Here is a 23,580-nt window from a genome sequence, read left to right on the forward strand (position 1 = left end):
GGATTTGCCCTCCGTTGCTGTGTCCCTTACAAATCCCGTACTCAGGAGTGCAGGGGACGGGGAGAATGATGACAGGTGAACCATAAACAATGAGCTGCCAAACAATAGTCCTATCCACAAATTCCTCATTAAATTTCTGTGTTCTTCTGTGAAGAAATAGTAAATTTCTTCAAAGACTGAGCAGTTCTTTGACATCTGCTGCACACAGAAATTTAATGAGGAGCTTGTGGACAAAACTATTTTAAGCTGTTCTGATATTAAGTTTGCTCTATTCCCTGAGTGCACAGTTACTTGTTCTTCTACTACAACCTACTCCCAACAGGGGGTGAAGAAAGGCATGAGGGAGTAAACACTGTCTCTGAAGACACAGTAAAAAATTTGAGGCAGAAGAAATTTTCTGAAATAACTGCTCCTGATTTTTACATGCCAAGGCATGCAAAGACAGGAAAGGGCAGCAGTGTAAAACCTTAACATAAGCAAGGAGTCATTCCAAGGTTTTGGTGGTTTGTATAAATGGACAAAAAAATGGGGGCGACAGGAAGCAGAGAATTTCAAGACCAGCAACCGTTTCTTTTCAAAGGCTATACAAACTGGAGATAAGGAGTGGGAAAAAATTTACTTAGCAACAACTGCACAGTTTGTGACATTTACAAAGCAACCTGCTAAAAAGTCACTTTAAGTAAGGAGGGGATAGCAAAATTTTTATTATCACAAATATAAAGATAGACTTCAAATTTTAAAGATTAACTACGCACACATGCACACACAAAAAATGCAACAAGCTTGCAAAGGCTACTGAAGTGTGTATAAAAACCAAAGCAGTCTATGTATTTTAGAAACAGCAGTATTGATCCTGATTTTGATGGGGAAAAAAACCTGAAACTCATATACCTGAAGTGAAGAAACAACAATGTTCTGAATATTTAAAATGTTGCATCTCCCAAGTTCTCATCAGGCTTTTGAGTTGCAATGAGTAATAGTAAATAAGGCAGCTTTAAGCAGCTATTAAAAATAAAAAACGTTTCCCTGAAATACTCAGGATCTGTCTTCCTTTCACTAGTTTCTATGTCTCCATGGAATCATCCAGGCTGAACAAGACCCGTTTTTTTAAATGTACAATGCAAGTAAAAATAAATCTGCCAGAACTGAATTCTGGGGTTTGGATTTTTTCCGCTACCCATGGGAGGGAACACAGGATCCTGATGCAGTAGATGTAATGCATACTGATCACAGAGCAGAGCAAAGAGAAAGTAGGGCACATAATAAATGCACATGAAAGGAGATGTTCATAACTTCAGGAATAGTGGTGGTATAGTTCCCTCCACAAGGAAGGAAACATGCTGATTACTAGCAATCTGAGTGTCTGGAGGGAGACTGCGTACACCCTGACCCTCACCACAGATTCATGATTCACCGAAAAATTACACCTTTTCTGCTGTTGATTCAAGAGGATACAGGAAGCACCTTATCATGAACAGCTAAGTTACATCCTTTCTTCCCCAACCTCGCTCAGTGTTACGTCGTCTCCTCATGTAGATAGAGATTGCATATAATTATTTTAGTAACAAGATAAAATAAAATTTTGATGTTAAAAACATTTACTCTGAAAATAAAACAAATTAAAATTTACAACGTCATTATGCACACTTCTAATGAGGCCTATGTTTGCCAATCTATTAAGATCATTTAAATCACTGAGCATTTACTGCATAGCTTTAACGAGTCAAATACTAATCTAAAGAATTACTAGCTGATGCACTGGAACCAGAGCTTAGAAAGCTTTGTCTGCTTCTGCAAGAACAATTTTTTACTTTTTCAGTTTAGCTTAATAAAAATATCTCATTTATTCAAACAATAAGAAACTGATTCGGAGCTGAGTAACACCTGCTTTGTTCTGTGTCTTTGAATAATGACTAAGAGTAAAAAAGGATGAGATGACCAAAAAAAAAAAGAGTAAATTAATTTTACTAAAAATTCATTTAAAAATAATACCTGCTTTATTTGTTTTTTTTTTAAAAAGCATGTTTCCAGAAAATGGACATTCAGTACAAACACTGCAGTTTGTTTACATTTTTTAAAATTAAATAAGTTACTCCACATTTCTATTTGAAATCAATTTTCAACCAAAACAGTTTGATATGTTACAAGTAAAAGTAATCTAATACATCACCATTTAATGTATTTTTAACATGATAAAAAATGTAATTTGAGTAGATCACACATTATGCTGTACCATTACTAAAATGTATAGGTATTACATTTCCTTCATCAGCAACAAAACCGACTTCAGCATAATGACTATATTGCTATATACATCACCATGTGAACCAAGCTTTCTTTAGTAAAGTAAATGAGAGATACAAAATAATTTCTTTTATTCCATATTACTTGCTTGATAATTTAAATCATGATTTGCAAAGGCAGCTCCAAATCCAACCACCCAAAGAAAGAGGAAAAAATCTTTTACAGTATAAGACTTCCTCATGACAGCTTCAATGAACTAGTCTTTGGAAGGGAGACAGCTTGGGCCTTAAAGCAGGAACAACTCTTTGTGGGGCAAGACTCTCTCTCAAGTGAATTCAGGAACTGATACAGCTTGCAAAAAAATCCTTCCACCTTAATCCTGTCTCTCCCTTGATGCAATGTACTGTACAACCCTCCAGCAGGCTGTGATCTGGAACGTGGCTGTAAGCCAGCACTGCTGAACACTGCACTGTCACACCACTAAATGTCTAAATAATTTGTCCCAATATCAAATGTAATCACTTCTTCTGAAATAATCTATTTAGGGTGCATGGAATAGTAAAAAGTATCAAGCCAGGGCAGGGGGTGAGATGATGATGTACTGCCTATCTTCGAAAGTTGACTATCATGTCTCACCGAAGATGAGATAGAGTATGGGCACAGGAAAAAGACACTTAAAACACAAAGTTTAGAAGAAACAAATTTCTTGTATTGTCAAAAGTACAACAGAACAGGAGTGTTTAGTTATGAACTTCTATACATAGGCCAAGTCTGTGCTACTGCAGCTTTCCATCAAACAGTCTCCACACTAAATACCAAGGTCTACGCCATTTTCCATAATAATGCCCATCTCCCCTACACACAGGAACAGAACTAGCGAATAATTCATAAACAAATTTCTTCTATTCAGCATTTGTAAGTCGTTCGTTGGGTACCTGTTAACTGCCAAACATCAGAAGTGACAATTTGGCATTCACACCAGAGGGGTGTTTAGTTTGGCTTGTGTTCTTCAGCATGCCTTGGGCCTGCAGGTCCATAAAATGACTCAAAAAAATAAACATAAATAAAGGCAACTGTGAACTTACCATCGCAAAAGAAAATTAGTAAGTAAAACTTAGTAAGGCAGAGGGAGGTTTTCCATGATGCAGTGCTGATCTCAACACCACAGAGGGCAGTATTCATCTCACCAGACTTGAGAGATCTCAAGACCAATCCACTAACCTGAGCGAGGGACAGGCCCTTTGCAATCAACGGGGAGAGACTGGCCTGCCTTCAGCTTCTGTGGATGACTCCGGCGAGTCAAGGGTAAAACCAGACAGGAGGCCTTTTTCTTTTACGGGAAACACTGAGATTTCAGTTGTTTCTCCATTCCAAGTCATGAGGAAATCACGCTCTTTCAGATATGCACATTCAAAGACAGGGAACCTGAGCACCTAAATAGCCTAAGGGCTAGCATGCTTGCTTCAGGCTCCCACCAAGGCCCCTCTCTCCTGCCTGCAGCCTGGCTTCCAGGGGGACCATCAGAGCCTTTGCTCAGACTGATACACTATGAGTTATCTGTGCAAGCAGGAACCTCCACCTCAGTCTCTCATATCCCATGCCAGTGCCATGATACTGGCTTATAGCCTGCATAACTGGACTGTTTCAGCTCCCGTCTTTACAATGCTAAGAGCATTCAGGGGCAGAGGCAGACACAAACCAAATGGGGGGTGAAGGCAAAACAGAGCCGACTGCATGCATCCTTTTTGTGACGGCAACGGGGGATCAAGAGCATACAGGAAAGCAGGAGCACCTAAGCCCCCTGCTCTGATTGATCCTTGCTTAGCACTCCCATGGGATACAGACACAGAGCACCTGGGTTCCACTGTGTGGTTTTCCTGCATCAGAGCTGGGAGATGATTCCTGTCATCTCCCAAAAGCAAACAGCCCAGGGAAACTGGCTAACTACAGTGTAGCAAAGCTCTTTCTTCCTTCTCACTTGGAACATCCATCTTGGGCTTGAAAAGCCTTCTCCAATAAATGTATCTTTGGTGCATCACTGCTTGCAAAGTGGGAGTGTGGAGTGGGGGGAAGGTGGGAATTTTTCAGTAAAATAAAGCTATCCCTAATTGTTTTCAATCAAGGATGGTCAGTGTAGTGCATTACAGGTTAAAAGCATGACATTTGCCTCTAAATAAAAAAGGTTTTATTTTGTTTTCTCTTGATACAGCAATGAAAATGGCAAAGCATTGCTGCTTCAATGATAAGTGCCTTTCAATATCCTGCATAAGGAGAAGTCTTGTTAACGTGTCATTATTTATAAATAAGAGCTTCAGAAACGTAGACTTATTAAATATATTCCCTATTTCTAGCTTAGTAGGAACTAGTAACTTCATATTTCCAGTGCACTTCAAATAAAAGAAGGCTAATAAAATATATAGGACATAAAATGTAGTGAAAAAATAAATCAGGCTGAGTGCAACAATCAGGATGTACCTTGAGCATCACCTCCACATGTAGTTCACAGAGCATATTATGTCAGCTCAGACATCCTACTGTCACACTGGCCCCTTGTAGCACCATTTTAATTGGGACCAAGTGAGAGCTGCCACCCAGCTCAGCACTTCTAAGTATCAGACTTTGGGTCATCTCATTGTCCATTCCTCTCACACCGTATACTGCAGTGGGTATGGTTATCTCAGAGGGCTCATTTCCAACAGACTAAGACAAACTGTAAACAGAAGCAAGTCCTGAGCAAATGATGCACGCAGGGCCTTAACATATGAAACGAGCAGCTTTCCAGAGTGACAGCATGTCTGTCTTTCATATGGAGTCCACTTAAAAGAGTCAGCAGTGGAAACTGAGTGCAAGCTATGCCCCCGTCTCCTGTACAGAACATAACTCTTGATATGTTGACTCTGATGATATGTTCATGTGTTGATCTGTTGATTCTACACCACTTACATAAATGCAAAGATAACATTCTTTAAAAATACATGAAATGTACAAAATGTGGATGTGCCAGGATCTATAACAAGATTCTAAAAATGTGCTGCAGCCAGAATTTTTTCCCCTAGCAAGCTGTCTAGACAATCCATTATGTCTGAGCAGGCAGTGCTGGGCAACAGCGCTTCTTTAGGCACACACCATGTCATCCAGTATTACAAACCACTTAGGAAAAAAAAAAGTGAGCTATCAATGCATCTGTACTAACAACTAAAACCACCTCAGCTTGAAAGTTTATTCTGAAGTCTGTGGGGAATTGAGTTACCCTTTAAATGGTTCATTACTTACACCTTTTGCACTGAACTGGCAACTTGGCCATCACCTAGAAATCGTTTCTCTTCTCACCTTTTTGCTTACAGAAACTGAAAGACATCAGACAAGCAGCAAAGCAGGCTATCACAATGAAAGCTAGAAAACTAATTCTCACCATGGCTTTAAATTTACCTATTGCCTTCTTGCATTAACAATGCTTTAATGTGCTTTCACCGGTAAGGCCTGCCCCCTACAGTTCCTGAGCCCTACTAGCAAAGTTGAGGGAGTGAAGCAATACCCACAGAACAGAAAGGTATGAGTTCGGGAGCACCTAAATTGATGGATTTATGCAAGTCATGGGACACAGATGGGAAGCATCTGAGGGTGTTGAGGGTGCAAACTGATGTCTTTGCAAGGCTGCTCTGAAAGGTCATGGTGATTGGAAGAGGTTCTCTAGGACTGGGGGCAGGGGAAGAAAAGAAAAAAAAAAAAAATCACACCTATCTTCAAGGAGGAAGATCCAGGGAACTACAGGCCAGTTAGGCTAACCTCATCCCTGGGATGGTTATGGAAGAAGTCCTCGTGGAAGTCATTTCAAAGCACATGAAGGACGAGAAGGTGACTAGGAACAGCCAGCGCAGATTTACTAAGGGCAAACTGCAGCTGACCAACCTGATTGCCTTCTATTACGACTGTCTCTAAGGACAAAAGGAGAGCAGTGGATGTTGTTTATAGTGCCTTTAGCAAGGCTGTTGACAGTCTCCTACAGTATCTTTATTAGCAAAGTATCACAGTGATCAATACTATGGCCAACGCTCTTTAACATCTTTTATTAACAACCTGGATGATGGTAAGTTCATGAATGATACCAAATTAGGGCAAGTGCATGATAAACTGAGGGACAGCACTGCTATTCAAAGGGATCTTAGTCTGGAGATATGGGCTGACAGGAATACCGTGAAGTTCAGGGTTATCACAAGCTGGGAAGGAGTAACCCCACACCACAGTATGGGTGCAGGAGGCTCACTCCCTAGAGAGCAGATTTGTATACTAGCGGAGGGCAGCCTGGCAGACAACTTGAGCACGAGTCAGCAGTGTGTGCTCCTGGCAAAGGCAGCTGATAACTTACTGGGCTGCACAGTTGAGCGAGTGTGTGGCCAACAGATGGAGGGAAGTGTTAATTCCTCTCTATTCCATACCCACAAAACTGTACCTGAAGTAATGTTCAGTTTTGGGCTCCCAAGTACAAGACAGACAATGACCTACTGAAATGAGCCCAGTGGTGAGCCACCAAGATGATTAAAGGGCTGAGGTACATGGTGTACATGAAGAGGCTAAGAGAACGAAGTTTGTTCAGCTTTGAGAAATGAAGGCTTCTTGCTGCCTGCAGCTAAGGGGAGAGTGTAAAGAAGATGGAGGCAGGGTCTTCTTGAACACACACGGTGACGGGACAGGAGGAAACAGACATGAGTTACAACAAGGGAAATTCCCATTAGATGGAAGAAAAACTTTATCACCATGAGGATGGTCAGACACTGGCACAGGTGCCAGAGAGGTTGTGGAATCTCCATCTCTGGAGATACCCACAACTCACCCAGACATGGCCCTGAGCAACCTTATCTCACTGGACCTGCTTCAAGCAGGGAAATGGAGCAAATAACTTCACAGGTCCCTTCCAAGCCAAATTATTCTGTGACCTTGTTTAAAGAACAAATCTCACCATTTGGATCTAGACATGACCAAGTATACAATGACATGTGGCATGCTCAAGAAGTAGGCAACTGCAAAAACTTCTCACATCTAACAAACTGAAGCAGCAGCTTTGCTGCATATGTGTTCCCTGATCTGCAGGATGGGCAGCCAAATCGATTGTATTTGAACACTTAGATGTTTCACCACTGATGTTATTACAGCAACTAATTATTCTGGCTTCCACCACGAGGGAAAAGGTTTTTTCAAAATCTCTGTTTATTCACTATTTGTACAGTTACCACCGCAGGCCTAAAAGCAAGATCAGACTCCTCTCCCAGGTTCCAGACGAGTGGCTCAGCAAGCAAGATTTGGAAACCCAAGAGCACCCTCATGTGGCTAGATGTTGCTATGAGCTCTCCTTCCTCCAGTTAAAATACATGCAGCACAAGCAAAATTGACATTTTATTCACAGGTTTATTTCCCCACCACACCACCGACTAGAAGCGGTACTTGTATCAGAAGTAATATTTCTGCCGCCGCACAGTTCTTCCAACAGAACCTGTTTAAGTAGTCTTCTTTCCACGACTACAGCTGGGTGACAGGCCTCACAGGGACTGCTGAAGGGCTGGGCAGGGGCACCAGCAGTCAGAGCCAACAAGAACCCCGAGCAGCACACTCCAGAAACACAGCGCTAAGCCTTGCCTCCTGTGATACCTCTTGGTATTACTGCTTGCGCCAAGCTGGAGAGCCACCTTTACCACCTCCCTCTCTTCTCCCAGTGTTAAAACATGGTTTTCCCTTAATTTAAGATAAAATTAGAATTTCCTGGCAGCCGATAAGGATTTATTTCTTTTCCCTGCCCACTTTTTTTTTTTTTTTTTTTTAAAATAAAGAGAGGCTGAAAGAACAACAGCTGCACTCCTCCTTCCCAGCACCCCCAACCACTGAGTGTGCACTCCATTCTACAGGGCAAAGGAAAGCCCTCCTCACTGTACAAGCCTCCTTCACTCCACCTAGCCTGCATCCACACCCTGCCTCTCCACCCTCATCCAACCACCCTTCCTCCAGCTCTTTCTCCTTGTAGCTTTCAGAATAGGCATGGGCCCTTCAATTGCTACACTCAACCTGGCAGATCATTTTAAACTATAAACACAAGCACTGTAAACTGCATTAGAAGTAAATAAAAAGAATGGCCTGCTTCCATTTTCAGGTTGAAGCCATTCAAAAGCAGTAGCAAGGCTGGTGCAAAAGGAGGGCTTAGAAGGCCCGCAACACAGGTCTGAACATACTGCTCTACCACTAAATAACCTCTTACTGAAACCATTCTGACTCAGTAGAGATTTTACAAGTCCCTGGCTGGCTGTTTTCCCTACTGGCTGTAAGCTGAAAACTTAAAGGGAGCTAAATAGTAAATTTAAAATGTGGTAGCCCCAAAAACCTAACACAGTCCTCCAAGTTCCCTGCCCTGATCACTAGTAAACACATGTAACACCTTCTTCTCAACTCCCTGTTCTAGGGATAGAGAAGATGTATATTGTTTGATTACCACCAATGACAGGAGCCAGATGAATTAACATGTGTGATGCAAAACATTACAAAGCTAATACAGCTGACAAAATTAAGAATATAGTGTATTTCTGATTATTGTAGAAGTATTCTTCATTAGCTAATAAAATATATATCCTACGCTGAAATGGTGACACGAGTGAAAGGAACAAAAGGACTGTATTTTCAAATTGCATGTGGTGGCCTCATAGTAAACCATCAGCAGAATATTTTATCTACAATCCCACAGAAGCTTGGATTGCAAGAGTCCTCTGCAGAACATCTAGTCCAGCCTCCTGTTCAAAGCTAACCTGTTAAAATTTAAAAACGGAGGACATTTCACATTACCAAGTGGTACTTTGGACCTTTCAGATCAACAATGGGTAGATTTTTAAACCATGATGATGCATCAGTTTGACTACAAGTTACTGTGTGCTCTACAATATATAAGCAAAACGTTATTACCCACATTATGCTTGAGATAAGAATAATCCCTTCAGCCCTTAAGGTTTTGGAGGTTTCAGTTTAAGAACCAAAGAAGTTGTGGGTGGCAGCTCCAGTTTCTCAAGCCTTTTGAAAAAAAAATTTTTACAATGACCCTTCCAATACAGCCCTCAAAGTCCAGGGATGCTACTTAAACTTATCACCGAATGTAAAATACTCAGTGCATCAAATGGCCTGGTGGAAAGCTGTCTTTTCTAAAAGGAAAATGTCTCTCTGGAATACAGGATTTAAGTAGATAAACTTATTCTTTCCTTTTATAACTTCTGAATACTACTAGATATGCCTGCAAAAAGGTATGCCCTCCTACTGATTAACTTCCAACACTTTTCAACAGGACAGAAAAGGCCACAGTACAACTTTTCATTCAAGGCCCATTAGCCTGAGGAGCTGAAGAAAGATTTACACTAAATGGAACTTTGAAGCTTGAAAGAGAGTATCTACTGAGAAACATAACATTGGCCCTAGAAAACAGACTGACTCAAATTCATTTTTCTCAAGTTTTCTGAAATAGAACTATTTCAGTATTGGTTTTGCAATGGTTCAGGAAACGTAAATCCCCCAGGAAAATAAAAGAACAACCTTTTTAATGAAACTATTCCCTCTGTCTGCACCTGTAGTTAAAAAAAAAACTTACCCGTTCAGGATGCAAAAGATTTGTAAGTTCCTTTAAAAAAAATTAATAGTGTTCTACTTGGACTGAATTATTCTGAAATGCCTGAATAGTAACTTAGACCTTCAGCACAGACCCATACCTGGATAGACAAATTATTTTCCAGACTTCTGTTTGTTTCATCTGCAACATCAGCTAAGAAGAAACCAAAATTATGCATTTAAAAAACCCCAAAGATTCTACAGTTTTCAACTTAAGTATTTACTTACAACAAATTGAAAATTGCCACTTCATCCTTAGAATCTCCATTTCTTGTTTTGTCTCCTGAAAAGGTCTAAATATCAATGCAGATAAAGGCAAAGGGAAATAACTGTTCCCATCATACACAGAACTACAACCAAAGTGCTGATGCAGGTGGGTGCCATTTCCTCAGGCAAAGTAGACATGAATTCTTCAACAACTAGAACTCCATTAATAAACAAAAAAAAAATCCTTTTGGCATCCTAGTTTCACACAGAGACACCATTATAACCCCCTCTCCCAGACACCCTCCCCAAAAGATCAACAAAAGCACTCTGAAATTAGTCTAACAAGGATACATATAATCCTTGGGAGAAGGGATCTAAACCCCTTCACGTCCATGTGCAGTTATGCACAGACAGAGGTGGTGGCAGCTGCATCCCAGCAACAACTGTGCTTTTGTTACGTATTTAACTGCACAGCAGCTGCAAAGGGAATTCAACTACTAGAGAGCATGGTGTAATGGTTTCAACGAAACCAAAGTGCTGCCCACAACCAGCCAAGGGAAACTGTGTCTCTGCTCTGTCTTCAGCTTTGTTCAAGATGTCGAGGCCTGGAAGAGAAGCACATTCGCACGTTTGCAGAGTACCCGCGGAAAATCACAGCGCACGCCTGAACGTTTGCAAGCCAGACACCCCTGCTGAACCCAAACCACCAAACACTCTGAACAGAGGGAGCCAGAGAGCCGATTAAATAAAGTTTACATCCTTCACGGTACATGTAACGTATTAGTGCTGTTCTAGAGTATGCCAACACTTAATTTACCACAGGCCAACTGATGCCCTGAGTTAAGTAAAGAGTGCGGACAAAAGAAGAGATGAAAGTGTGAGTTATTTACCAGGTTGTCACACTGCCAGTGGAAACCATGTAGCAGACGTCTGCACCCGCTTAATTCACATTACTATTTTCTCTTCATTATTACGCAGCTACTAACTCTGTGAAGTTAACTCCACAGACATTTTACATTTTTTTCCCCTAAAAAAAAGAAGTAGTTTTAAATATTTTTGCAACAGGTATTTGGTGAATCTAAGTTTTTGTCATTTTATTACTATTGTTTTAAAACTTACTGTTACTTGGATAACTTTTTGTTTGGGATAAAAGCAAGGTTCAGGGTTCAGTAATATGTCAAGTTTCAAAACCAACTTCATAGAAGGAAGGAAAACCCTTGTGATGTACCAGAAGTGTCCTTCAAAATGTTGAAACATCTACTTGCAAAAAATGGAGCAAGTCACATTCACTTTGAGACTTGCCTGGCACACCAACGAGACCACTCTAAACAACTTGAAAAGATACAGCTTCTTTGGAGCAATGTTTTGTTAAGCGTTCTGTTACTTCTGCCCCAACAATCTCCAACACTCACAGGGCTCAAAATATATATATAGGAAACTTGTATTTTAGTGTAACAGATTAAGACATTTATCCACATTTGTTCTAAAACATCTCATCAAGGTAAAGAACAAACAAACAAACATCATTCAACTGCAGCTTTGCTCAGCCTCAGCGGTAGCCATCAAATGCTAGCAGGCACTAGGTAGAACTAGATACTTGCATTAGAAAACAAAGGGAATAAAAAAGGGAATAAAGTGTTATTCCTTCAGAACAGGAGCTCCTTAACCCTTTTTAATCCTTCCTTTGCCTAGAATAAGAGGGGAATAATTTTATTTCTGTATGAAATCAGGAAACCCTATGCTCTGGGGACCACCATACTGTAAATGATATTTTTTTTACTTAGGTCAGTGAAACTGCAGCAACCTTCCCCCACATCCTCAACTCCCCTCAGTACTGACTGCTAGAAAGTCAGTTTTCAGAGTCATGGGCCAGATAAAGGCTTTTTTAGATAATGCCACTGTTTTTCCACACGTTAAGTGGTTTGTTGGATTACTGACAACAAAATATATCTAAAAACAATCCCAGGGAGCTCAGCAGGAGCTCAGCTCCTATTCAGAGACAGGCATCAAACAAATGCCGCGGTATTTACCTAACAAGTTCACCTGAAATTCATTGGTAGACCAGTACATTTTCAGATTAACGGTTCAACAATTCTACAACAAAACAGTGTCATTGGATAGTCAATCTTCAATTACAAATGCAATATACAGAGCATTTACTATGTAACTGGAAAAAGAAAGTAATATAATGGTTTCTGAAGCCTAAAAAGATATTGAAGAACATTTTTTTTACACCACTGAAAATTCATTTCCCCCTGAAATAAACAGGGGAAATGAAAAAGCCAATTTGTTCTTCTTGAACAAAAGTTTAATCAAAACTCATTAAAAGACATTGTGACAATGCACTGCCACATGAAAGTATAGCAAATACTCCTGTTACTCTGAGTTCCCCAGAGCTGTAGCAAAACACAGCACTGCAGGACATAGCTCAGTTAAGCCCTCTGTAAATTGAAGTATGACTTACACTGTGACATAAAGCACCATGCATTCCACTCTTTAAACCACCAGGACACACTTCTGCATGTATACTACACACAAACACCTCAAAATATCTCTAATTTGTTTACACCAGTAAGAATGACCACATTTCAACAGACCTGCCCAGCCCAGTCTTTAAACTTCTAAGCAGTAATGTAAGACTGTCCTGTTCCTTCGTGATAATTCAATTAATCCCATTTTGCTAAGCAATTCCAAAATAATCTTCAAGTAACATTTTTTAACCAAATGTTTCAGACTTAAATCAGTTGCATTAAGAGGTATGATGCTTTTTTCCACAAACCTCAGCTTTTTAAGCTATCAAACTACCAAGCAAATGACGTTTTAACCAAAAAAAGACAAGGAAAAAAAATCTGAAATGAGTTAAAGGTCACATTAAGTTTTTTATTTCTATTTAATTTTAACCACTCGAAGCATTTTTAAGTAATCCACTTAATCATAACTAGGAGCACAGACAGCTGTTTCTAGGTCTGACACTGTAAATGAAGCATTGCTGAATACTGGTAAAAGACAGCGGGAATATAGGCACAAGGAAGACAGGACTGCTTAAAGTTTACATTCCATTGGTTAGTGTTGCAAGCCAATGAGAATGACTACAAACTAGAATTAAAGGCAAACAGAAAATCAAAATAGTTTGATACCAAGTCCAGAAAAAAATGTTTTGAAAATACAAAAGGAAAAGGTGCTTTGCAAAATACTGGTATCAGACCAAAAAAGGTAAATTTCCCAAAGCGTGCATTTTGCCCCTAAATCTGAAAGGGGAGATCCAGAAGATGAATCATTAAAAGAGAGTCTATTTAACCTTAGCAGGAATGGTCTTATGGCTTCAAGAAAGCACTCAGGTTAATATTACTCTTTGGTAGTGTTTCTCAGAGCTAACTCCAGTTTAATTAACTGTGTGTGTTGACAAATATAAAAGTAGAGACTCTCCTTTTGCACCAGTAATATTCTTCTTTACCCTCTATTTTTTCGGTTGACCCTTTACTAACTTGAGAATTGCAACAGAGCATAACTAGTATCAATGTGAGATTCTGAATCAGTTCCATTAAAATTAGTCTAAAAGTTGACTTTGGGGAACTTCTGTTTCTCTAGTTGGTATAACTTCCTTAATGTGATACCCCAACTAATTTAAAACAAAATTACCATGACTTGACTAAAACTGTCTTTCCAAACTACTAAAAGTTGAAAATACTGCAAAGCTGGTTTGCACCTAATATTTCCTCTTTCTTAGGCAAATTAAAGAACATAGATTCCAACTCTGAAACTGAAGATTGGAAGCTCTCACCTTAAGTGTTACTAATTCCTAAATAACAATTTTGAGGCTGCTCTAATGAAAGAGGGGAACAAGCCAGAAAATTTCAAAAGGATGCAGGTATTTTGCTTGAACATCAAGTGTTGTGGGAAATTTCTTATCTAGCATTCTGAACAATGCTGAAAGATACTCCTGTATCATGTAATATTTTGCTTGTCTAGCTTGGGGAAGGAAAAAGGAAGATATCATTGAGACACACAATGCGGTGAATTCAACCATCTTCAAAAAACTGGTTTCTGAAATAGAGCTGAAAGCATCTTTTCCTCTATGAAAGTTAAAAGTGGGGAGAGGAAAATTTAAAAAAAAAAAAAAATCATGCACCAGGTTTTAGTATGTCAAGAAAAGGTAATGCAAACATTCTCTATAGAAATGATCATGCAATCATTTCTAAAAATGGTTACAAAAAGTAGCAAAGCATGAAATATGTACTTGAGAGGACAACTTCATGCAGAATGGGTTTGTACAGTACATACCCAGATAGGATCTCTTGGGAGGTGCTTTGATTTCTTCATCCTTACTATCTGCAGCTACATAAAAAACAGTTGAGGGGGGGGAAAAAAAACAGGAAGGAAAGACAAAGAGACTTGTGTGATTAAATGCAACAGTGGGTCTTTTAGTTACAGTTTAGTCAGTTAGTACATTTTGCTTATAAAAAAATAATAGCCAAAACAAAACATGCCAGAAATTTTAGTCTCCATGCTTTCTATAAGGCTCCCACCCCATGATGTTAAGATAGGGTCAAACAGAGTAGGAAGTCCCAGAACAGTCTCAATGCACAACCCAACAGCAATGTACCTAGGGGGAGAAAATGAAGACTTAAAAACAGTGAAACAGACACCTTAATTCTTTATATACTTTTCATGATCAGAGAAAACAAGTTGTTACTCAGCAACATTGAGTGTGGAGATATGTATGTATAATCAGCTAAGACAATACAGTTGCCTTGCCTCCTGTGGAAAATGCTATTCTAAAATAGTTTCAAAAAGCCTGAGCTTAAGCCAATCATATCAAGGACAGAGTAGACGCCATCTGCAACCAGTCTGCATGCTAAATTTTTTCACTTTAGCCTTTCTCTGCCAGTTGAAAATCATGTATTACGCAAGAGTGCTTTCCAGTGCCAAAAACATAGGTCTTGAAGGGATCAGGGTGCTATAATAAGATACAAGTTATAAAGCAGGTTAAAACATCCAGCAGTTGGAAAGAAGACAAAACTGGATGAATGACCAGAGGAAATCATCTTCATGTAAAAACACAAGAGCCTACGTTCTACTTAAGCAGCCTGGGCTGCACTACAAGCAGAAGAGACATCTAAGAGCCTGTTTTTAACAAATGCTGTTCACTGGTTTTCAGTATAGTTCATACATTCAGGGTGCTCGAAATCTGTCACAATGTCTTGGGCATAACTGAAATTGAATCATTGTTGGAGAGAGGTGGAAGGCTTATTTGGGGAAAGAAGAAGAGGGTTCTTCATGCAGTGTCTGTTTCTCTAAGAATATGAAGAGACTGCTCTGGCCTGCCAACATTTTTAAGAGTGACCGGATGCTTTTAGCTGTCTGCATCTGTGAGCACCTGCTTCAGCCTCCTCTTGATTCTTGAGTCAAGACATGGCACATACACATTTTGCTTTTCAATATTTAGCTCTCTAGCATGATAGCACCATCGTGCCCCAGAAATACTACAGTGCTTTGAACAAAAAAAGCTATAACAAAAGAAACTACCACTGAACCTTGAGCCTTTCTGTACTGAGCCAGCAACACAGCATACACACCACTGCACAGACACCAATTTAAAAGTGGGCAATGAATAAGAAGAGCTATTGTTACCACAACAATGGTATCAGGAGACCTGCATTAAAGCAGTCAAGATGCAATTAAAGGTATTAAATAAAGGATAAAAGATGTGAGGAGGTATTGTTCATGCCTGCTGATTTCATCTGAAGACTCCTTCACATAGTTTTCAAAGTATTCATACGCCGGAGAGAGAACTGTCCTATCATTAGAGGATGATCATTAAAATAAAGTTCGGGGTTTTTTGTTGTTTTCTTGTTTTGGGGTGGTTTTTTTTCCAATTCAGAACAGCTAAAAATAGGCTATACAATCCAAGTTTAAAAAATAATAAAACAGTTGTATATATAAAGAGGACTTACTCTGTCTTCAATGAGTACATGTAATTGAAGGATAAAGTTTATGTATCCAGGACAAAAAGCCAGAGAAGGCAGCAGCAGCACAAGATGGGCTTCACCACTTTCAACTTACTTTCACTTTGCAAGACTAAAACGGAGGGGGGGAAATCCAATAATTGAGAAATAACTAAGAGAAAAAAAAAAGATTATGCGAGTTTTCCTAATAAGTTCTCTACATAGAGCGTACAAGAAATAATCAAAGAGTCCAGAGAGACTGTATTTTTCATGCTATGATAGTTACCCTATAAATAAAAGTACAAGCGTTTTGACTGAATGGTTTTAAGTCTATTTTCTGAATTGCTATTGATGCGTATTTTAATCCAGTAACACCACAGGACAGGCTAGAGAATACAGAACAAGCTTGTCAGGATTAGGAGAGACTGCTCCTTAATGCTTCAAGAAATTGTAAGTAGATTCCTTCTGAACTAGTGATTACTTAAGGGACCTTATCTGTGAGAATAACAAAAACAAAAGAAAAAAAGGCAACTCCCACATAATTCAAAACACACTGTTTTGAAACATATACTAATATGACTGGGGGGGGAAAATACTGCATTTAATAGTACTACACGAAAACAGCAAACTCCCTTCCACTGAAATATTCTATTCTATTCAGTTTCTAAGTATTTTGGATTATTTTGCAGAAACATTCAGAGGGAGTATAGAAATTAAAGAAGAAAAATGTTTAAATTGAAGACCAGCCACGTGAGAAAAAACAAATTATATTATCATGGAGAGATTGTGCACTTTCCCCTCAGGATTCTGCAAGGTTAATCAAAAGCACTGACTTCAAATCTAGCTTTTCACTGCCCCAGTAAGTTATGAGGAAAGAAAGTAAGTACACAGTTATCAGTTTGCCTAGATCACCATAAAACTTAAGAGATAAGATTAGGAATAGGATTAGAAATCTCACTCCTACTCATATTGTGCTTGAAATACAAACCTATCTTTCTGCCTCATTTGAAAGGAGCTTTGTATGCATTTATACGTTTATTCTGAGCCATCACATTATAGTTGGCCTTACTAAAAATCCATCACAGGCAAGAAAAAGATTTTAGCTGTTCTCAAAGTTTGTGGGAGGATGCAAGTCTTTCGATGAAAACAAATAATTAAGGTCCACAAGTAGGTAAAATCAGTCTCTCTAGCTAATTAAACATATGACAAGCTGAGTTTCAGGAAAAAGGATCAAATGACACAATGCAGCCTTGAGAAGTTTCCATTACCTGGTAAGGGAAAGACTGATTATCCTTTAGGAGACTGTATGTCTTTCAGGGAGAGTTGTTTAAAAAGGGCTATATGCTAAACTGAATAGCCTCCCTTTTTGTCCAAAGGTTACCAAAGGAGCCTGCAGGAGCGTGTATGTAAATGTGCACGAGGATAATTTCCCCCCAGAAAGGAGAAACAGAGAAACCTTTCTGCCACTTCACAAAACGCTAGTACAGAGGGCAAAGGAGGGAGAAAGCATACATGCCCCTGCCAAATGCTTCCTGGATTTTAACTGCTGCTAAATCTGGCTGAAAGTAGTTTTTAAGTCACTGATCCTGCCAGACTAACAACCCTTGTGAACACAGCAGCTTGTGTTTGGGAGCCTGAGTACAGCTCTTCTTCAACATGAATTCACTTACCTGAATAGTTTCACACTACACTCTACAATGAGCAGGAATGGAAGTAGCTTCCTTAGCTATTAGATAAATTACCCTACTGCACAGCCAGTAGCTGCTGTCTTTTAATGATGGCTGTGGATATCTGGAACTGGATCAGACCCTCAAATATTAGGGAGTGAGGGAAGAGAACAGATGGAGAGAATAAATTATACATCCATATTGGCAAAACACTGACAAAAAGCTGACAGCATTAATTCTGTTCTTGTTGGTAATAAGCTGTAACATAAAATGTTGTAAGTCAAAGTCAACACAGAGAACACAAAAACTACCCCCCTCACATTTCTTATCTGGGGAAAAAAGCATGGACTTTCCACAAAGCTTGAACATTTCATTAAATAAAGAATAATATTCTGGCCCCGACTGAAATTATCAATGCCTAAAAATTAACAAATAACCAAAATAAAAAATACATGAAAATTCCCATAAATCCCAACTAATCCCACACTAAAGCCAAGGAAATCATATACAAAAAGACATAGTTTTGCAACTATGATATGACAACACCTCCTGTCATATTTTGACAGCCGATAACTCAGTAAGTAGAAAATAAATTATGTACGAAAGCAAGTGTTCACAGTTGCAAAATAAAATTTCAGTTAATAGTGTATGATCATACCTAAGAACTTGGTAGAAAGTACAGCTGAAGAAAATAACTTCTTATTCTGGCCAAGATCTTAAAAAAAAATCCAGGCTAGTACAATGACATAACAGCCAGCTCTATATTCAAGGTGTGGTGTGAAATATTAAGGAGAACTCTGATTTCTAGACTGAACCAAGACCCGCCCAAAATAAAATTACAGCTTTACATATTTATCTGGAAAAAAGCAGTTTCAAAAAAGTAGTTCAGGAAGTGCTACACTGAATTATCAAGAAAGGAAATTGGCTTGCAATTCAGACAGAACTTTTGTCCAAAACACAGCGCACCATGCTTTCAAAAAGATTTATCCTGCAAAAGCCAGTTCCTGTCACTAACCTGCAAAAGAGCGGCGTTTTATGTTTAGCTCGTTGGACACACGTACTTCAGTGCACAGTTTCAGCATCAGTAACATAGTAATGATCATGATAATGCTTTGCCACAAAAGAGGGGATTCAAAACGCCTTCCAAACCTAAAAAAAAAAAAAAAAGAAAAAAAAAAAAGAAAATATATAAAACATCTCAAAGATAACAAATGCTATACGCAGTTTCATTCTTTGATCCCATCTAAGCATCTGAAAAAGGAAATGCTAACAGTAACAGGTATGGAAGGCTGAGGAAGAGAGAGTCACCAACAAATCTAGATGCACATACCATAGCTCAGAGTCACAATGCCCTTGCAGGAGTATCTGAGAACCTTATTACAACATCCCTGTGGAATGATCCTAGAAATTCTGAAACCAGAAGCTTAAGTTTTTGTTTCCAAAGCCAGCAGCAAACCTATTATTTTGAAAGAAGAAGCAGATTCATTGAGTGGTCAAGGCAGTACAGAGAGACCAGAGAGTATTACCAGTTATGTGTCCTCTCCACATACACATTCTGTAGATTTCACAAGACTTCTGTGCAAAACTTACCTCTCTCAATTTTTCATTTTTAAGTATAAAAATAATAGCATTTGCCCTATAAAGACATAAATACCCACAGCTATTAGCTTGCTAGGTTTAATAGAACATCTTCCTACATGGAGGGGGGGGAAGTATTATGCTTTGTCTGCCTTGTCTGCCTCTGGACATCTGAGTGGAAAGACCAGGTCAGCAGAACACACCAATCAATTCATCAATTTGTCTCTAATTTGGACCAAGGTTGGGGGAAGTAAGGAAGTCCAAAAGACGTGGGAACCGAACATACATAATTTGTCCTCTCCTGCCCTCCCCCCTTCCCACAATTTAATTTCTCCTTGCTCACAGATGATGCTTGGTGGGGACTACTGAGCCCTTCCTGCACATAACACAGAGAGGTGAACTTGGATTGTGGCCAATCTTGACTGACGAGCTTACTCTTGTATGATTGCACAAGGTGCTGCCACAGAAAAATGAGACCCTTCAGAGAAGACCGGTGATGCTCCAAGCTCCTCTTCCTGCATTACTTGGATGAAAGCTCAGCAATCCCCACCAGACACTCTCAGTAAGTGCATTAGGGGTAAAGGGTGGAAGCTTTTCATATGCAGCCCTCAAAGTACATTAGATTTACAATAGGAAGGCTGCATGCACATCACAGCAAGCTGCTTCTCTGTGCTCAGTTCTGCCAGGTTTTAGGCCTTGAAGACAGAGATGCTGAGGAAGGGATTTGGTGAAAACATATTGCTATGCTCTCCAACTCCTTCAGCCTGCACTGCAAGGCACACAGGCTTTCTCAGTTCCCTCACAGCACAGTTACTAAGGCCATCCTCTGAGCACATCATGCTGCTGGAGACCTCAGCCTCACCGGCATGGCAACCACTGCCCTCTTCTTGACAGTTCCTGTTTTATAGCACCCTAGCAAAATATAATTTCTTATGCTTGGACTACTTTCATAGCAGAGCTCTGTGTCAGTAAAAACCAACTAGGTTCACCATCATGCTCTCTCACACAATACTGCATTTCCACTATAGCCACTGCACCAGAGAGATTTTTTTGTTATGAGTCAACTAATAAGGAACAGGAGAGAGACTGGAAAGTCCTTGACTAGCTTCCTTGGAAATCCTCCTGTGCAGAACAGCCAAGCAGCCCACACCAATGAAAATGGCCAAGTATTTCCTGCCTACTGGCATACAGCTAAGGAAAAGTACAACAAGGCCTTGAGCCTCTACACCACTGCCAAAGACACCACCAGTAGCTACTGGAAGAATAGCAGTTGCATGTACCTTAGTCCCCTCCTTCTTTCTACCGTTGATGGATTTGTGGTGGGCCACACAAGAGCCATTATCATATCAAATTTGGAAGATGCTATGAGGAAGGAAATAAAGAACACAACTGATGCATGTACTCACAGGCAGAGTGCTCTCTGGATAAGGCTTTCACTGCACTAGGAAAAAATGCAGGGGAGAAGAACAAAAGTCTGGCCCAGCCTATGCCCCATGCCCATGATCCCAAAGCTCATTCATTCAGCTTGTGTTGCTGATTGTGCCCAAGTTCCCCTGAACTACTGGAACTCACTGATGTTATATTTGTCTTATTCAGGGAATGAGAAAAAAAACAATGGGAAAGACTTACTTAGAATTACAGAGCAGTTACATCAGGCTTAGAAAAAACATCTCCAACTACAAATGCATTTGCATGTAAAAATACAGTAATGTGTTTAAGAGGGGCTGAGCTAGCAGCACAATAAGCTAGAAGTTGTTATGATGGTAAATCCATCACAGGTCACTGCAAGGTTAGTTTCTCCCTGCTGATGAGATTATTGGCCATTCAGTAACGGGTGCCTCACAAAAGTATTGCTTGCAGTATAAACATCCACTCACTACAAACATGTACACATAAGCATGGCCACCTGCTGTCTGATCATAACAATTTGCCATCACCACAGCCTTACTGGAAACGAGACTGGAAGTATTGCTGCAGATCCTCTACCCCTTAAAAATTGGAAAAAAAAGTAAAACAAAAAACTCACAACACACAAGAGTGGTAAACTGGAAATTTAAAAATTCTTATGGGGACTTCAAACAATGTGCGACACCTGTAGATTTTTTTACAACCCTCCAGCCAAAGGCAAAGCATACTCATGTGAAATACACCTCCCCAAACATCAGTCCCCAAACTGAGTCTCACAGGCAACACAACCCTCTAAGCTAGGTCACATCTACAGGAAATCAAACAGCTGCCATGGAGATCAACAGGCAGAACAAACAGGACATGGCCTACACCACACTACCATGACAAGATGACTGAAGGGAATACCAGTGTCAAGGACCACTGCCGGGTTCTTGAAGCTTTAAAAGTAAAGCCAGAACACTGATTTTGCTCAGGATCATGGAAACAAACACGGCTCCAGGCTGCTTACTCTACTTCGCATTGATATTAGGGCCTGCCAGCTTGAGCTAGGAGCACTGCAAGATACAAGCCCTGCAGGGAGAGCGTGCTGTTCCATATTCTGTTTACTTTCTGCCTCGCAGAGGTGATTCCTATCTTTGCCAAAGCAGGAGCTGGGAGGGGAGGAACATTAGGGTAGATTATGAGAGAAAGATGAAGAGCCTTAGGATGCTAGAACAGGCTCATGGAAAAGAACAACTTTGAAGTCCTGGGGATGAGGGGGTCACCATCATTACTGTGCATTTTCACCCCACAACTACAATGATACGTGACACAAAGTGAATAACTGACATTTGCAGTATTCAGGGAACTCAGACTTCATATGTCAGACAAAAAAGAGACAAAGAATTTTTCACTATTTACTTAATACTGTAAAAACAAAATAACTCTTTTTTTCTGTACTAGTCAAATGTGCAAATAAAGGCGGGGAGGAGCTTACATTTTATTAGTATCTCAACAGCCTTAAAACTATTAATGCATGTTCAGGGTGATGAAGACAAGAGAAGTGAACGTTCAAGCCAGAGCAGAGACTAACTAGTCATGGAGAAAACTAGGTAATTCCATCGGTATGACACAATCCTGTTGCAATAATCCTGCTATTCCAGTCCTGGGCCTACTCAAAACAGCAAATGCCGATTGTGCAGAAGAAGCCCTAACTATACCAAACACAAGGTTTGCTTATCTCCTTTCCTAAGACGTCTCTGAAAAGAAACTGACTGCTGTTGGTGCAATCAGATCACCATCACCCTGACCGCAGTTTCCTCCTACACTCCTGGATGCCGTTTCAGCTTCCACCTGCTGTGGCAGGGCCTCTCGCCTGTCCCCTGCCCGTACACAGGCAGGCCTAACACGGCACCGTCTCAGCTCACACAGGCAGTTCCACTCACCGCAAGAGTGGAAACCACCAAAGTCACTACAGGCCTCAGAGCTCCTCGTTGACTTTTCCAGCTCTTTGGGAAGTTACAGATTCTAGGCAAGATGGAAAGCATGCAGGATACTGCACACAGCACCAGGGCCACGACAGGTAGCCCGATGTAGCAGCATGGTAGCTGTCTTGAAAGACAGCCCATACAATTACAGAATTCCATCAGCAGGAAGAACAAGAAACAAACTAGTTTTACAACAGGATCTCTTAACATCAGAGTTTCTCCTCCAAAACAAGCTTCTCACTTGGACATACGAAACCTTACTTTACCTTTACTTTTTGTACAAAAGAGCAGTGTATTTTATCCTTGCTCTCTGGCATTTATAAAAAGGAGGAGGAATTGAATAACACTTTTGCTCTCAATATCTGAGCAAGATTCCACCAGCAGGCTGTTTGTAACGCAATCTTTCAAAGTTGTAGTCACTCTGTCAGCTTGGTTTATAGCATCATCCCACCTTCCCCACATGGTAAAAGCTGGCAAGATTCATTTTAGTAACAGAAGTCTTAAAAGCAAAAGCTTCTCCTTCCCACAGGAAGTCCTACAGATAGACACCACTGGCCCACTATCCGAAGCCAAAGCAACACCTGACAGCAAGGACCTGATCCACAAGTAGTGCTGTAAGTGTTACAGCAAAATAAACAAACATGTAGGAATCTACCCTAGACAGCAGCAAGTCCAACATTTTCCTATAAATTACCTCCAGCTACATACTTGTCTCGGTAAACCTCTACTGGTAACAGAGAGCTTATTCCACTGACTCCGGCACAGAGAGCTCGCAGTGCTACTAACATTACAGTTTTCAGAACCCGCTTTGTTTCAGGTGAACTGATTTGGAATGGGTAGAAGGTTACCTTGTCTCAACACACTCCATAGTATTCATCTTTTCCCTGTCAGAACGTGTTTCCACAGTTTGTCTTAAGGCAACTATTTTGTAAGAAC

At 40.1% G+C, this 23,580-nt stretch overlaps 1 protein-coding gene across 3 annotated transcripts in view; it reads right to left on the minus strand.

Moving 5' to 3' along the window:
* Window positions 1-23,580, minus strand: part of SLC66A2 (solute carrier family 66 member 2) — a 68,557-nt gene that overhangs the window by 37,032 nt on the left and 7,945 nt on the right. For 2 of the 3 annotated variants that reach the window (XM_075142860.1, XM_075142859.1), the window contains exons 3-4: window positions 18,708-18,841; window positions 14,362-14,415 (exon numbers count right to left, since the gene is read on the minus strand). In XM_075142860.1, coding sequence (XP_074998961.1) covers window positions 14,362-14,415; window positions 18,708-18,841 — 188 coding nt within the window. The remainder of the gene's footprint in view (window positions 1-14,361; window positions 14,416-18,707; window positions 18,842-23,580) is intronic. The other variant, XM_075142861.1, reaches the window with a different exon arrangement.

Source organism: Calonectris borealis, chromosome 2 (genome assembly GCF_964195595.1).
Source record: "Calonectris borealis chromosome 2, bCalBor7.hap1.2, whole genome shotgun sequence".
In the NCBI taxonomy this organism is placed as follows: Eukaryota; Metazoa; Chordata; class Aves; order Procellariiformes; family Procellariidae; genus Calonectris; species Calonectris borealis.